Source organism: Rana temporaria, chromosome 3 (genome assembly GCF_905171775.1).
Source record: "Rana temporaria chromosome 3, aRanTem1.1, whole genome shotgun sequence".
NCBI lineage: Eukaryota > Metazoa > Chordata > Amphibia > Anura > Ranidae > Rana > Rana temporaria.
Genome location: NC_053491.1, coordinates 75,157,852 through 75,174,767, shown reverse-complemented (window position 1 = coordinate 75,174,767; position 16,916 = coordinate 75,157,852). Strand labels below are relative to the sequence as shown.

The window sequence follows — 16,916 nt, the reverse complement described above, 5'->3', positions numbered from 1 at the left end:
CTCGGATGCAGGTGGCAAAAAAATAAATAAAAAAAACAAACACAGACACGGGATATAATCCTCCCTTACACGATCCAAAATGTAAAAAAAAAAAGTTTCGAATTTGATGGCCATATGTGTGAAGAGCCACACAGGCTAAAAAATTCAGAAGTCATTTAAGTTTGATATGAAATTTATGATTGAGAGCTGAAGTTCAATTTTAAAGAACACCATCCTTCCCCACACTTTACAAAGTTTGTGACCTTCACTAACCTGTGAGGCCGCTGGATGTACGGTATACACTGTAGGTAGCTGGGGCTACCTACAGCATACCGGTCTTCCGGGTGTGAGCCGAGACTTCCTGTCATACCTGGAATGCAAGAGAGTCTATCGCAGTGGAGCTCAGAGCAAGCAATGCATTCCATCAATGAATACAAAGCTGCCTCTGATTCGCTGAGTCAGAGGTGGGCTGATGTCACAACCTCTGACTCAGCCAGAGGAAGCTTTGTATTCATTGACAAAATATATTGCTTGCCCTGAGCAGCTAAGTGCTGCTGCAGTAGACTTCTGTGTTCGGGAAATGAGACAGGAAGTCTCAGGTCATACCCGGAACAGAGTGCCATAAGCAGGGCCGCCATCAGAAATTATTGGGCCCCTTACACAGCTTCAGGCATGGGCCTTCCTGGAGCAGAGAACCGGGGGGGGGGGGGGGGCGGTTTATAAAAGGGGGTTGCCATCTGGGCCCCTGGGAACCTCCGGTTGCCATCCGGGCCCCTTACAGGTGTACTGCCTGTACCCCCCTGATGGCATGGCGGCCCTGGCCATAAGCTGTATGTAGTAGCAGCTACATTCAGGTAATAGCGCACATCTAGCACTCATACAGATTAGGGAGGAATAGTGTCCATTTAGGTTGGCTTGGCCCAGGCAAACTATGTAATATAAGTGGAACGATGGAGTTTTTCTTTAAGCACTTTGATTATGTTAACAATAAATATACTCACATGGAGAATGCATGTAATGGCGACAAGATGAAAGAGTAGTCTGGGAAGGAGGCTGTGTCTGGGCTACCAAGCCAGGGCCAAAGCCATCAATAGCCATAGTTTGTGCCGTACTGACAGATGACTGATGTCCATAAACTGTAGACCTTGATGATGAGCCAGGGCAGCAAGGATCAAAAGCAGATGCGCTATGAAAGCTAACATTTCCGTGGCTTCGAATACCATTATTGCTTAAATCCACAGGCAAGGCTTGCTGAAACATAAAATGGTAGAACCATGAGATTATTCAATTATTCTTTCCTAAAGGAACCCATATTGAGAGAATAGTGTAGCCTACCTACCATTGCTAATGTCTCTATGAAATTTTTAGCAGTCAATGACTTGGCACTACCATGCACCAAGACAAGCAAGTACACCTGATCTGGGTCCTTTTTAGGTCAGTGACTACTGAAAGCACTAGATCACAATGACAGCCAGACAACTAGAATTTTCTGGAAAGGCCAACAATGACAAGTATGTTTATCGCGACAGGTTTTATTCCAAGATCTCTTACAGCTACATGGTCTACCATAGTTCCTAAGGTACTACACTCACAAAATATATGCTATATCCACATAAATATGCACTTGAGGGGGTTCTTGCTGAAAGCTAAGTCTATGACCATGATGCTGCCTACCTATACCTTTGTTGGCAAGGGTAGAAATTAAAACGATTCTAAAAGAAAGTTTTTTTCTATTTAACAAACGAGTCATATTTACCTGCTGTGCCATAGAAGGATCGGGGCTGCTCTGTACAAAACTATTTGGGTCCCCTGCCAACAGTCCTGGCTCCTCCCCCATACTGAGTGCCCCCAATAGCAAGCAGCAAGCCTCTTGCTATGGGGGCACTTAAGGCTCGCATGAGCAGGCTGCGCTCTGCATGTCCATTCACACGCACAACGTTGGCTTGGTGCCCCCCATATTGACTTACTGGCTACGGCAAGAGCCAAAAGGTGCCCACTGCTGTGTGAGCCAATGAGGAGAGAGAAACCCAGGAGAGCCGCTGCTCTCATGCACATCACTGGATGGAGATGTGGTTCAGGTAATTATATAAGGCAGGGGCTGCACCCAGAAGGCTTTTTACCTTAAGGCATAAAATGCCTTAAAGTAAAAAAAACTTGAGCTTTAGAAGCACTTTAAAGGGGTTGTAAAGGTTTTTTTTTTCTTAATAGGTTCCTTTAAGCTAATGCATGGTTGGTTCACTTACCTTTTCCTTCTAAATGTTTTTTTTCTTTGTCCGATTTTCTCACTTCCTGTTTCTCCTCAGTAAGCTTGCCCCCCTCCCCCCCATCATCCGGCTGGGGGTTACTCAGCCAAAACAACTTACTGAGGAGGAACAGGAAGTGAGAAATTCAAACAAAGAAAAAAAAACATTTAGAAGGGAAATCCAAGGAAAAAGGTAAATGAACCAACAATACACTAGCTTAACCACTTCCAGACCCGCTCATGTACATATACGTCGGCATTTTAAAGATGGATATCTCGGCAACGGCAGCAGCTTCTGCCACAACCGAGGTATCCATCTTAAGTGCTAAGGGTCCTGTACACGATAACGGCGGTCTTTGCGGCGGATTCGCCGTTATCGGTGGCGGGAGAGGGGCCCCCCCTCACGTCGCTCTCCCGCGCCCTCCTCCGCTTACCGTTGCCGTCGGTAGCGGCGGAGGCGATCGGGACTGTTCGGCTGTTGACTGGGGATGCGAGTGAGGGGAAACCCGTCCCCATAGCTCTGATGGGCGGAAGTGACGTCAAAACGTCAGTCCCGCCCAGCGTCTTAAAGAAATTTTTTTTTTTTTGTCATTTGAAAAAAATGACAGTTTCAATTTCTTTTTTTTTTTCTTGCATTTTAAGTCTAAATATGGGATCTGAGGTCTTTTTGACCCCAGATCTCATATTTAAGAGGACCTGTCATGCTTTTTTCTATTACAAGGGATGTTTACATTCCTTATAATAGGAATAAAAGTGATCACATTTTTTTTTTTTCTTAAATAAAAATAAATAAGAAAACAAAATTTTTTTTTTTTTTAAAGCGCCCCGTCCTGACGAGCTCGCGCGCAGAAGCGAACGCATACGCGAGTAGCGCCTGCATATGAAAACGGTGTTCAAATCACACAAGTGAGGTATCGCCGCAATCGTTAGAGCGAGAGCAATAATTCTAGCCCTAGACCTACTCTGCAACTCAAAAAATGCAACTTATAAAAAATTTTAAACGTCGCCTATCGAGATTTTTAAGGGTAAAAGTTTGACGCCATGCCACGAGCGGGCGCAATTTTTAAGCGTGACATGTTGGGTACCATTTTACTCGGCGTAACATTATCTTTTTACAATATATAAAAAAATTGGGCCAAATTTATGGTCTTATTTTTTAATTAAAAAAAGTGAATTTTTTCCAAATAAAGTGCGCTTGTAAGACCGCTACGCAAATACGGTGTGACAAAAAGTATTGCAATGACCACTATTTTATTCTCTAGGGTGTTATATATAATGTTTGGGGGTTTTAAGCAATTTTCTAGCAGAAAAAAATGTTTTAGTCTTGCAAACACCAAATCTGAAAAACACCTAAGGTCCTAAAGTGGTTAAAGGAACACATTTAGAAAATAAAAAACAAATCTTTACAACCCCTTTAAAGGATACGGTCACCTGTCATAACATGTTACACCCATATTCAACTACGGCCCTCCAGCTGTTCAGGAACTACAATTCCCATCATGCCTAGTCATGTCTGTGAATGTCAGTGTGTTACAATGCCTCATGGGATGTGTAGTTCTACAACAGCTGGAGGGCCGTAGTTTGAGGATCCCTGATGTAGTGAATGCACCGATGTAACAGCAGACTGGGTATCTTTTCTGCTGCCACAACTCAAAAAAAGATACAGCCATGCGGGGCTCTGCCCACCCAGTAGCGTCACTCATTCACAGTCCTCTGTGAATGAAAAGCTACAAGGCCCGGCAGCCTTTGTGGCTGTTGGCTTGTAATTTTCAAGAAACTACCATGGGATTCTGACAGTCTTCCTGTCAGAATGTATCGGCTTGCTTGTTGTACGAGGTACAAGCAAGCAGATACACTGAAAGATCTACATGAAAAAAAAAAAAAAAAAAATCTTTAAGCTTTTTTATTTTACCATACATTTTTAAATGTCTCAAGTCATTAATAAGCCTGGGTTCACACTGTCGGACTCCGAACCCAACATCCCTGCATGACTTAATCGCAGCTTGCATACAACTTCTTTAACAGAAGGCAATACAAATCACATTGAAGTCACACCAAAAGTAGTGAAAAGACACTTTTCTAAGTTGGGGAAACTTGACAGTTCCATTGCAGTTAATGGGGCATGACATATCCTGCGACTTTAAACACTAGAGTTGCATTACAAGTCTCGCCAGTGTGAACCGGGACTAAAACCTTGAAGTCGATTGGTTACCATGCACAGCTGCAACACATTCTGGGTGTGCCGATTTTAGTAAATCTCCCCCTGTGCACAAAGCCAAGTCCATAAAAACATGATTTAAAGGAGTTAAAGCTGCATAAGTAGGGCCAACTCTAGACTATTGAGCATGGTTTTGGGTAATCAGAAGTCCATAAACTGTTGTTCATCGTGTGTTAATTACCCCCACAAAAAATGTACAGCCTTTATTGTTCTTAATATTCATATTGTTAAAGCATAGGTATGCATGAGCGATCTACTTTACAATAGAAAATGACTTAAGTGTGACAGTATAACAATTATACTGACTTAAACAAAAAAAAAAACACACACAACTTCTTAAGGCCCATATTCATTTTGAGGATTCTTACCGGGTCATGATAGTTGGAGGAAGAGCCGCTTGTTGATCCACAAGGTGGAGGGGCAGGAGCATTTCTTTCCACAGGACAGAGAGACTCTGAGAAAGAAGGCGACAGGGGGACAGTAGGAGGGTGATGATGGTGGTGATGATGGTGTGGAAAGTGGTGACTATGTGATGGATAACAACTAGAATGAGGATGTCCCATGACATGGGTATTCTGTGAGGATCCTCCACAAGGTGAATGCTCAGGACAACAAGATGGTAATCTTGGCAATGCTGGCGGGCCACTATCTGTGCTAGTGCCAGTAGTCCTGGTCTCATCTACAAGTTAAATGAAAACATATGTTCGTTATTTATGGTCTGCACCTCCGTGTAGAGTTAAAATTATTCTCTAGATGGTGTTACACTTGTCACATATAGGACATTTTGCAGGGCTTCTTTATCCAAAAACACACCATTTTTACACACTGGCTCATGAAAAATCGATCTGAATAACATTCATGAATTTGTAAATGTTTAAAAACGTTAACAGAGCTGAAAATCAGGGATGAGCAATTTTCATCACACAATTCACTTCCGTTTAGGATTCCCACAGAAAAAAAAGGAATAGAAAAAAGGCTTAACAAGATTCCCCCCCCCCCATCCCCCCAAATCAGCAGGCAAACCCTTGCATGCAGAAAAACTCTACCTAAAGGTTACACCTTAGGATATAAATATGGAAGCTGCCATTGATAATTTGTGCTTCAAGTGGAATCCAGCCTACATCCAACAAGCCTTCAAACTGCCCCCTCATAACACCAATGCCAACTAACCTGTGCAAGAATGATGTATATACTTAAATATTTTTAGGCCTGCTCCTCTGCGGTCCAGTCATGTGATCTGGCTTGCCTGTCAGCCAACATGGCATCATGGGAGAGGAAGAAGAATCGACAACGAATAAGCAATTGAAACCTATAGGTGATGTCACCACTCCGGGTTTAACTAGCCATGATCAGTGCACTCTTTCCTCTTCCCTGCAGATGTCACTTGCTGATACAGGCGGAGATCACATGACCTGACCAGAGCGGCCAGAAAATAGTTAAAGCGGAGCTCCACCCAAAAAAGGAAGCTCCGCTTGTTCAGAAATCCAAAAAGGCGCAAATCGCACCGATCTGCGACTTTGAAATTGCGCTGAAGTAGCGCAAATTTCAAGCCGCACTGGTGTGAACCAGGGCTTAAGGCTTTATGCACACACAACATTTTTACAGCTGCTCCTATGGGCGTCTGGAGACTTTTTTTCTCCCCTGGATGTTATTTTATGTGTCTATACACTAGGGCCGAAACAACTAATCGATTAATCGACAACTAATCGATTATGAAATTAATCGATTACAATTTTCATAATCGATTAATTGGCCAGTAACATAATGGGGTTAAAAAAAACTAAAATTGGCCCTTTATAGTACAAAAAAGCAAATCACTACTGTAAATATTACTTTCACTTTCCCACAATAAAAAAATTAACCCCTTAAAAAAGTGATTTGCTCTTTTTGTACTTATGTTTTTTTAACCCCATTATGTTACTAAACATCTCAGGCCCGAGTTCACACCTCTTTTTTGGTGCCTTTTGCAGAAACACACTACAGTTCATTTACATGTTTTCCTATGGGACACGTTCACATCCATGATTTTTTTATGGCGGCTGCGTATTTGGAAAGGGCAAGGACTTTAACGCAAAACGGTGCCATTTTATTTATTTTTTGGTTCAATATACTTCAATGGAGAAGCTGCAGAAAACCATGTAATGTGTTTTTGCAGCAATTTGTGTTTTGTAATCTGCCCAACAAATTGGCCCAATTATTTTTTTTAAAGCCATTATCCGATTAATCTAAACAATAATCGCCCAACTATTCTATTATGAAAATAATCGTTAGTTGCAGCCCTACTATACACACACATTGGCTTTTAGCAGCATTTAGTGGCAGGAGAGTTTAGAGGGAATAAAAAATAAAAAACCCTCTACCAGCGAGTCCAGGAGCAGCAGAGTATAGGCAGAAAAAACACTTGATGTTACTAAAAGCTGTTCAACGAGCCAAACGCTTGGCATGTTTAGGGCTTGAGCATCAATTCATTTCAATGGCTAGAATAAATTATTTCTGGCCAATAAAATTAATTAATGCCCAAAAGCTTGACGCTTGCCAAAGCTCCAATAAGCTTGAAAAAGCTTTAGACACTTTACAAACGTCAGGCGTTTTTTCTGCAAAAAGACTGCCAGCTTCTAGGAGATTTAAAATAAACGTCCTGTGTGCATTAAGGACTAGCAACATGCAAGTGCAGCTCCCATATTTCTCTGCACACAGGTTAACTTTCATTGGAAATATGGAAAGAAAAGATTAACCTATCAATAGGCCCTTATTACACTGTTTAGGATCAACAAAATCGATTATAGATTATAAATAGGTAGACTTTCCGCTGGCTGCATCCAAAGATCTAAGATTTGCTTGTTCTCTAAATTGATACAATTGCATTCATAAGTTGGCACTTCCATTTCAGCTGGGACCACAATGGCAGTGCAACAAAGGCTCCCATTTCTTGGAGAAGTCTAAAAGTATTGTTGCAGAAAGTTTCCATAATGGAGACCTTCTGAACGCTCCCATTTTCACACCTATGCTATTTATTGCTAGTGAGGCTTATATGTCACATTGCTACATGGCTTAACGTAGCTTACATTATGAAGCATGAACTTCCCTCAATCACCAGACTAATGCAAACTTCTTACTAATAAAGAGCAAACTGGGCAAATCTCTTTTCAATTTACTTCATTATGTGCATGCCAGTTTTTCCATTTTGTAGAGCAGGAGTACTGAATTAAAATTCACGGAGGTCCGGTCAGTAACATTTTCTTTTTCCAGAGGTCCATCTTATTTCTGTTCTATGACTCCGTTTCTTCACCCCCCCCCCCCCCCCATTCACATCACAGCCCTTTTAACATCCAGTGTCTTCAGTCCCCTCTTCCACAACACAGAACCCCCCCCCCCTTTTTTAACATCAAAGCCCCCGTTTCATTAGTCCAACCCTTTCACATCAGTGCCCAATCTCCTCACATCATTGCCCCCCATCTCTAGCGTTAAATTCCCCTTGCGATCACAACGACCCCCCCCCCACACACACACACATCACTGCCCCCCTCTCACATCAAAGCCTGGCCATATTATAGCTCCCCCACCACATTACAGCCACTCTCTCTTAAAGCACCCCCCCCCCCCAAATACAGTCCAACCTTACAAACACTGCCCCCTCTTTAAATCGTAGTCTCCACTGCAGTCACAGTTCTGCCCCCTTCACAGTCCTAGCTTAGCAGATCGGAAGCAGCCTGAACTCTTCTCTTGCCGCTGCAGCCAAAACTCACAGCAGAAGGTGGGAGGACACAGCAGGGTGGACACCTCTTTATATGTATTTGCCTGCCTGCGGCCACCGTTAATCTCACAGCTGGGAAGAGAGTGGGAGATACAGGTGTTCTGCACTGAGGGCAGCAGCTGGCCAACACTTCCTAACAAGCAAAAGGTTGGGTAGCTCCCACTCCCTATGTAGAAATGCCATGTCTCAGGCCTTCTGCACTGCTGCGAATTTAATAGCAGCGGCAGGCTGGCAGGCAAAACACACAAACCGAAGATGAATCCAACTTGCTGTGTCTCCTGTCCTCCGCTGTGAGTTTTAACAGCAGGAGAAGGGATCAGGCTGCCAAGTGGTAAGATCCAGACCGGACTGTTACTCCGTCCATGTCCGGAAAGCAGTCCCCGATTTAGTGATGCCTGCTGTAGAAAAATCACAGTCTATGTTTCAGACCAAACTGCATGCACATAGTTCAGGCAAATGAAAGCTCATGAATCGTTAAAAATGAGGAAATTCACAAAGTTTGCCCTCAAACTGATTTACACAATTTTCAAACCACAAATAGCTACATAAGTCCTATGAAATAGTACTGTGCAAAGAATTGTAAAAAAAAAAAAAAAAAAAAAAGCTGTAAATCATAAAATGCATTAACAGAAAAACAAAACAAAATCAAATATCAGGCCGCTTTGTAGTCGCCTGTCACTGAAACTTCAGCTACACACACTATTTTTTGCTCAACATCACTTCCTAGCAACTATAGAACTGCAGTTCTGTACACAGAAATGTCATTTTTGTTCATTGCTTATCCAAGCAGTTTTTTTTTTTTTTTTTTTTAATTAAGTAGCCAGAGCCTACCACTTAGCCAATTGAAATGGTGAAGTTATTAGAATGGTATGCCAAAGTATTCATAGAATCAGGTAAGAATTTGGAGTGATGTATATAACTTTACAAATAGGGACAGAGGATTTCACTTTAAAAACGGCCAGGACTACGCTCAAAAAAAATTTAAGTCAATAATGGACTGATAGGGTGCTTTGCTACAATATATATATATAAAAAAAAAAAAAAAAAAATCAGTGTTGACTCACCTGATGTAATGCTTGTAGTACTGCTACTTGTGGTGACTGAAGGCGACTCAGACACTGTGGAAGCCAGAGACCCCGACAGTCCTGAAACAGCATCAGAGGCCGGCTCTGAGGTAGACGTATTACTGGAAATAGTGCTGATAGATGGGGACTCAGTTCTGCCAGAGGTAGATGGCACAACTGTGGGGTCTAGGGAACATGAAGAATTATTAGAAGACATAAATTCACCATGTCTGGGAATAAGTTTTTATGTGTGCAGGTTAAATAAGCAGAGATTGTGGACAAAATTACACCTGCATATAATATTTAAAGAACACTCGGCCATACTGCTATGCCTTTTATTAACAAGTACAACAGTGGCACCAAGCTTTCAAATATGCAGCTAGTGCAGAGCCATAGCTAGCAATACTATTAACAGTGAAAGATACCGTGTATTGAGGAATACTTTTCACTGCATTCACACCTTTGCATCTGGGATGATGCAGGCAAGTTTAGGGGGAAAAAAAAAAAAAAACTGCTTGCTACGTCTTTGGGCGCAGTTTCCAGAAAAATGAACATTTCGTTGGAAAGAATATGCAGCCTAAATATGAACAAGAAAATGGCTCTTTATAGTTTACTATACAAGAACCCGCAGATAAGGTAGCTCGCTGTATCTCAAAGGGTTGAGAAAAAAATCTTTGCTGCAAACCCTCTCAGACTACTTCATGCACTTAAAATATTTGCATTTGGCCCAATAAAAAAAAATTGCATTGCACAATCCTGGCGATTTCCAAAACATGTGTATGACCAACATACCATCTTCATCTACAGTCAGGTCCACAACTTCCGTTGCACTTTGTCTAAGTGGCTGTATGACAGTGGAAACCCGACTGCGACTTCTGTGCTCCTGAGTCCTTCCAGTCTGCGAACTTGAACTTTGGCCCCAGTGAGATCGAGAGTGTCCAAGCGTGGAACGAGATCTACGAGGAGTATGAAATTATCGTTTATTCCCTGGAAACATGACTGTTAGTGAACATCCAAAATAAAATTCCTAAAAGCATTTTACATCAGACGATAATCAATGAGTTTCATTATAAACAAGAATTTATATTCAGAACATAGGCATCCAAAGTAGAAGTCCACTCCAATGCCAAAACAATCCCTGAGCCACGTTGTACAATGATACCATTTTGTTAACAAATATGCAAGGTTTTAATATGTGTTGGACCCCTTTCACATGTGGGTCCACCTGTCAGTTTTTATTTTTAGGTGGATCGGACCATCCACTGCCCTCTATCGAGCGGCGGGTATGAATGAACAGGGGGTCTGTTTACATCCAAATGCCCATAGAGGACAGAAGTAGTGTCTCTGCATAAGCAGAGAGGACAGACAAGCCATCCGCCTGCTCAGCAGAGATCAGCGGACAGTTTCCCAGCTGAGCAGGTGGACTTCTGGAGGTGCCCACTCATGTGAAAGCGACCCTAAAGAAGAACTATAGGCAGAGCCCCCCCCCCCCCCCCCCCATTTTTGGATAGAGCAATGAAGAGTTATAACCGCTGTCCCATGTATCCCATTTCAGAGATTTCCTTTCATCCCTGCAAATTAAAGAAATTCCTTGGGGACACCCCAGGTCTCCAAAACTAGTGTCTTTATTGGAAGATTTCCTCTCTATTCTACTCTTCTAGTAGAACAACCCAACATTTGGGATTTTCTTTACTTTCAATAAAAACAGTAAACAGGACAAGGTAAAATTTCCTGACAGGAAACTGACAGGAGTGCTAATCCCTCTTCACTCTATCCAAAAAAACATTTTGCCATTTAATTATAATGTAGTAAGCTTTATATTAAAAGAGGATTTTAAAGAATGGTAAAGAAGAACTTCAGGAAGGACCATTATCTGAATGGTTCCTAAAAAGGTGAAAAAACATGCCACATTCCTGTACGGCTTGCCCTACCTTCTTCGCAGGCCACTGTAGGCAGACCCAAGTCATGCAAAAAAAAAACGTGTATCCTTTGGATTCGAACACAAAGCAATCTCCATCAGTCACCAGATAATTTGGAAAAAACACACAGCAATTATAAAATAGACATCACTAGCAAAAAATACAAAAACAAATTGAAATACAACATACTAGAGAAGGTCTAAACGTGCATAACGTGTTACTTTTATCTTCCCAGACAAAAGCTAACTTGTGGTTAAATGTGGAGTTATTCAGTACATACATTATAATAACTACAGTAGTGCAAAAAAAAAAAAAAAAAAAAAAAAAAAAAACACAACCTTACTGCTTCCCCATCTAGCACAAGTCTTGGGGTACACTCACATTTTTGCAATGCTTGGCATGGTTCACCCCCTTGGTCCGGTTAATTTGTGCAGTGCGAATGACCATGCCCAGGGACGGTGAAGAATACTGTGCTTGGGATTACTTGGGAGGAGGTGGTTCTAGCCATTATTCACTTTTGGTCTAGAACGGTTCACTCCAGTGCCTGAGCACAGAACTCTCCATGGATGGAGCACAGAAGCAGTGATCACTGTGGTCTGGATGACACAAGTGTGCCTGGGAACACTCATTGTAAAGCACAGTGCGAGTGCAGACAAGCGGGGGGAATTTGGACAATCTAACTCTGGCACAGTACAGTTTAGCCATACCCAGAGTGCCTGCATTCTTTGGGTTGGGCTGGTATTAACCAACATAAGACTTTCTATAAAAGACTAAGACCACTTTCACACTGGAGCGGTTTGCAGGCGCTATTGTGGCAAAAAAAGCACCTGCAAACTAGAGAAACAGCAATGGCTGTTTCAGGTCGGTGTGAAAGCCTTGAGGGCTTTCACACTGGAGCGGTGCGCTGGCAGGACCGCTCCAAAAGTCCTGCTAGCCGCATCTTTGGAGCGGTGTGTTAACCGCTCCTCCACAGCTCCTTCCCATTGAAAGCAATGGGAAACCGCGGTTATACTGCCGGCAATGCGCCTCTGCAGAGTCACATTGCCGGCGGTATTGACAATTTTTTGGCCACCAGCGGGGGTAAAACTGCCCCGCTAGTGGCCAAATACCGCCGCAATTTCAACGGTAAGACGTCACTAAAAATAGCGCCGCTTCACCACCACCCCACCTCCTTCCCCAGTGTGAAAGAGGCCTTGCAGAGTTTCTCAAATGCCACATCTAACCTCCAAGACCCCTCTTACACTGGGGCGTTTTTCAGGCGCTTTAGCGTTTAAAAAAAAGCGCCTGAAAGAAGTTGCATCTGCAATACCAATGTGAAAGCCCCTTGTGCTTTCACACTGAGGCGCTATGCTGGCAGGGCATCAAAAAAAAAGTCCTGCAAGCAGCTTCTTTCCAGTGCTTTAGGGCCGTTGAATACACCGCTCCTAAAGCACCCCTTCCCATTGAGGAGCTTTTTTTATTTTAACACCAAGGCGCCTGAAAAACACCCCAGTGTGAAAGGGGTCTAAACAGACGTGTAAAATATAAAAAAAAAAACACCACACACACACACACACTAAAAGCAGCACTACAATATATCATTTTTTTTTTTTTAATACAATCAGTGTAATATCACTGGTATCAATCTCAGCGTACAGCACAGCTCAGAGCAATGGAGGGAAAAAAAAGAAGCACAAGACAATGCTGCAAAAAAGGAGAGGAGAGGTTAAATACAACTATGGACCAATATGACGAATTCAAGGTCATTTGGTCAGGTTGGATATATTATTCCCTAAAAATTACTTTACCCATATGATGATCACTACTGTTAAGAGGATCTATACTGTACACTGACCTTGCCCTACTCCCCACCCCCAGGTGAGGGATCTACACCCTGTTTTCTTCTTGTTTTTCTTTGTTCCGTGTTTTTTTTCTGGCTCTCTGCTGTTCTATTGAGCCTGACGTACCCAACTAGAGCACCGATATTATGCATGTACTATGTATACGGTGGGTCTATTCAGATATATGGACATCGTTGTATCATGTGTATTGCTTAAGTCCACCCCACCCCCATCTTCTGCTCCCCGTGATGGCATGGGGATAGGGGGCAGCCCTAGGCGTTTTCTTTATCGAGACTTGTTTGTGTCATATATTTGTCTATAGAAGGCCAATGTTAGCTGTGCCCATGTCCTATGGGCCCCGTTACTAAAGGCTCATATTATTTGCCTTCTGTATCTGCTCAAATCTCTTTACTTTTGTTTTGCTTGGAAATAATCTTGATTACAAAAATAAAATAAAGAGGAGAGCGAGCAAAGTAAGTGTTCTACTGCTTCTCCTTTCACTGTCCAGTCACAGTGTGAAGATGGTGAGGGGGACTTGTGAATGCAGCAGAGAAAAATCCAGTCAATGCTAGACAGAGTTGTGATGTAGGGCAGAGCTGTATAATTCTCACAGCTGGATGGACAGCAACTTTAATCCTTTGACATGCAAGAACTCTCAATGTATTTTCTGTGTATTTAGCAGATTTGCCTGAAATAGCAAATGACATTTAGGGCTGGACCAAAATGTGAATTAGCAATAAAAAATTGATATTGTAAATTCGGTTTTAAAAGCAATATTTTACATGGCTTTGACGTTTTACAAGCTTGCACTTTTCTAGTTTACCTTTTAAATGTTTTTGTATATTAGCAGCCACTGCTTCCAGACTCCAACTTGCATTGTAAGAAGGTTTATGGTGTACCCTGTTCATGTACAGATGTAATTGCAATTTATACAGAAAAACACGTTTTTTTTAATAAGCATACATTTACAAGATCACCAAGCCGATCTAATTTGTATGTACCTATGAATGAAAAAATAAAAATTAGAATACACTATATAGCTGCTGCTGAAAAAATATTTTCACAATTCAATGTCTTCCTGGGATAAACATAGCAAGTGATTGCGCACAGATAACTGGGGAAGAACTCTTATTACTTATGTTCTTTCCACACAGAGTCCCCAGGGGGAATACACAGCTGTATAAACAGGAGAGGCTTCCCTGAAATTCCCCACTACACAATGTATGCAGGAGAAGTTCTACTTGTACTGTAAACTAACTTATGAGTTACAGTGCTGGATAAAGGTGTAGGCCAGGGGTATCCAAACTTTTTCCAAAGAGAGCATGCACGAGGGCCAACCACCTTGCCCAATTCTTTGAACCACTAAAACTTGGTCTAAATGTGTTCGTCCGAGCACCAATACACTGCCCAACAGGAATTCACTGGTCTTTGTGGCTGTGTGGGGTGAAGAGACGAGCTCGGACGTGTCATTTGATAAAAAATATATAAACATAACAAATCCCAGAGCGCTGCCGTTTAGGACCAAGGATGAGCTTGGGGCGTGTTATTTGTATATAATGTATTTATCGGCACATAACCCGTACCTTCACCACTATTTTGGCACTTCTCTCCTTCATGTAAAAAAAAAAAGTCACAATTTTTTTGCTAGAAAATTAGTTGGAACCCCCAATCATATATATATATATATATATACACACACACACACACACACACACACACACACACACACACACACACATATATATTTTTTTTTAGCAGACACCCTAGGGAATAAAATGGCGGTCATTGAAACTTTCTTTCCTCTCGCACAGTATTTGCGCAATACTATTTCAAATACCTTTTTTGGAGGGGAGGGGGGGGGGGGGACGGTTTCATGAATTAAAAAAAAAAAAAAAAAACACAGTAAAGTTAGCCCAATTTTATTGTAGAATGTGAAAGATGATGTTACGTCGAGTAAATAGATACCCAAACTTTGGTACTTAAAAATCTCCATGGGCGACGCTTTAAATTTTTTTACAGGTTACTATTTTCGAGTTACAGAGGAGGTCTAGTGCTAGAATTGTTGCACACGCTCTAACGTACGAGACAAAACCTCACATGTGGGCGGGACTTGCATGCATGTTTGCTTCTGAGCGCGCGCTAACGGGGCGTTGTAAAAAAAAAAAAGTTTTTTTCCCTTATTTAATTTTTTTTACACTTTTCTTTTTACATTTTTTTTTAATCATTTTTATTCCTATTACAAGGAATGTAAACATCCCTTGTAATAGGAATCACTGACAGCTCCTCTTTATGGAGAGATGTGGGGTCAATAAGACTCCACATCTCTCCTCCAGGCTTACAAGCATGAGATAGTGAAAAAAAAAAATCGCCAATCTCATGTTTACTTCCAGGTACCCGGGCGTGACGTCATAACGTCGCGCCCGGGCCTCCGACGGTCAGAGATGACTGGTGACCATCCGTTTACCAGTCATCTCTATGCTTCCCAGGCAGCGCTGGCGGATTCGTTCTCCGGCCCCCCCGATGGAACTGCCGTTTTGATCGTTGCCGTGCACAGATTTGGCGGCCGAAGACGTGATATCTGAATGATGCCTGTAACTGCAGGCATTATTCAGATATCACCGCACAAAGTCGAGGAAGTCATATGACGTCCTCGGTTGTTAGGGGGGGGGGGGGGGGGGAATAAATTTATTTTATTTTTTTAATAAAAAAGCACTTTGAAGCAAAATAAGGGTCATTGCACATCAATGCAGCCTCACGCGTGCCATCAGTGCAGCTTGATCGATGCCCATCTGCAGCGTCGGAGGGGACAGCGTTGGGGGTGGAAAAAGCTCCAATAGATTACACATACAGGAGAATCTTGTTTACTCGGCAGCCTTAATACAAAGTCTTGCCTCCTATGATAGAAAGAACAGTCATCCAATGGCAGCCCAGGAGAAGGGACTTCGTATTACAGACGCCACTGGGTAAAAAGGAGATTCTCTGGTATGTAACCTGACGACACCCATCCCGCCCCCTCCCGGGCAGCGCCAATAGATACACACACACACACACAGGTGTAGCGAGTAGCACTCTCGCCTAGCAGTAAAAAGGGTTGGTGGTTCAAAAAAAAAAAACGCAGTGTTTTTAATCTTATACGCTGGTTTTATTGTTGTTGATGCAAGAGTCTGTTTACTTGAGGTTCCGCGGATTCTCTTTTTTTGCTATTACTGTCCATTTAATAGTGTTACTGATATATCCTTAAGACTCACTTGCTAGCCGCTTTTTAAACGATCCAATAATTTTCCATTAAAAAAAATAAAAAAGTTCTAAAAATCGTGCCAGGCGTTTTCCATCTTGCTTGTGGGCATTGTGAAGCCCACAAGCAAAGACTTCCCGGAAGCGGTGATGCTATGCTCCCATCATTCACCACAGGATCTTGTGCACGCTCTGTGTGTTGATGGCGAGCAGCGCTGTATAATGGCAAATTCGACACGCGCTCCCCTACTTAAAACAGCAATTTTTTACGTGACGAGGGGAATAGCGCGAGTTTGATTGTTAGTGCTGCAGATCGTCTCCTGGGAACCATGAAGCAGAATTTCCAGGAGATATTGCAGACAGGTCCCAGCACACACTAGGGTGTCGGGGAAAGGGAGAGATACGCCCACTCCCGCGGGGAATAATACCTGGAAGTCACAGCAAATACATCTGAATCTCGGTAAAGACCTAAATACAACAGTCATTTGTAAAAGTGTAAGCTCCGTAGATCATGTTATTACAAAGTTTATATTATGGATGAACCTCCGCTTTAATAAATACCTTTAGTATTTTACATATTACACTATGGGAGGCATTTTTTTCCTTTTCCTTCCTGTGATTGCTGTCTCAATAGAGTCTGGTCTGTTGGGCTTACCATACATTCTGAAGTTTGATGTGCAGTGACC

General features: G+C 42.3%; 1 protein-coding gene across 6 annotated transcripts in view; it reads right to left on the bottom strand.

Moving 5' to 3' along the window:
- RNF111 (ring finger protein 111) overlaps positions 1-16,916 on the bottom strand; it is an 89,307-nt gene that overhangs the window by 21,384 nt on the left and 51,007 nt on the right. For 3 of the 6 annotated variants that reach the window (XM_040342774.1, XM_040342775.1, XM_040342776.1), the window contains exons 4-7: positions 10,050-10,213; positions 9,258-9,443; positions 4,808-5,118; positions 981-1,230 (exon numbers count right to left, since the gene is read on the bottom strand). In XM_040342774.1, the coding sequence (XP_040198708.1) occupies positions 981-1,230; positions 4,808-5,118; positions 9,258-9,443; positions 10,050-10,213 (911 nt within the window). The remainder of the gene's footprint in view (positions 1-980; positions 1,231-4,807; positions 5,119-9,257; positions 9,444-10,049; positions 10,214-16,916) is intronic. The other 3 variants (XM_040342778.1, XM_040342777.1, XM_040342779.1) reach the window with 3 other exon arrangements.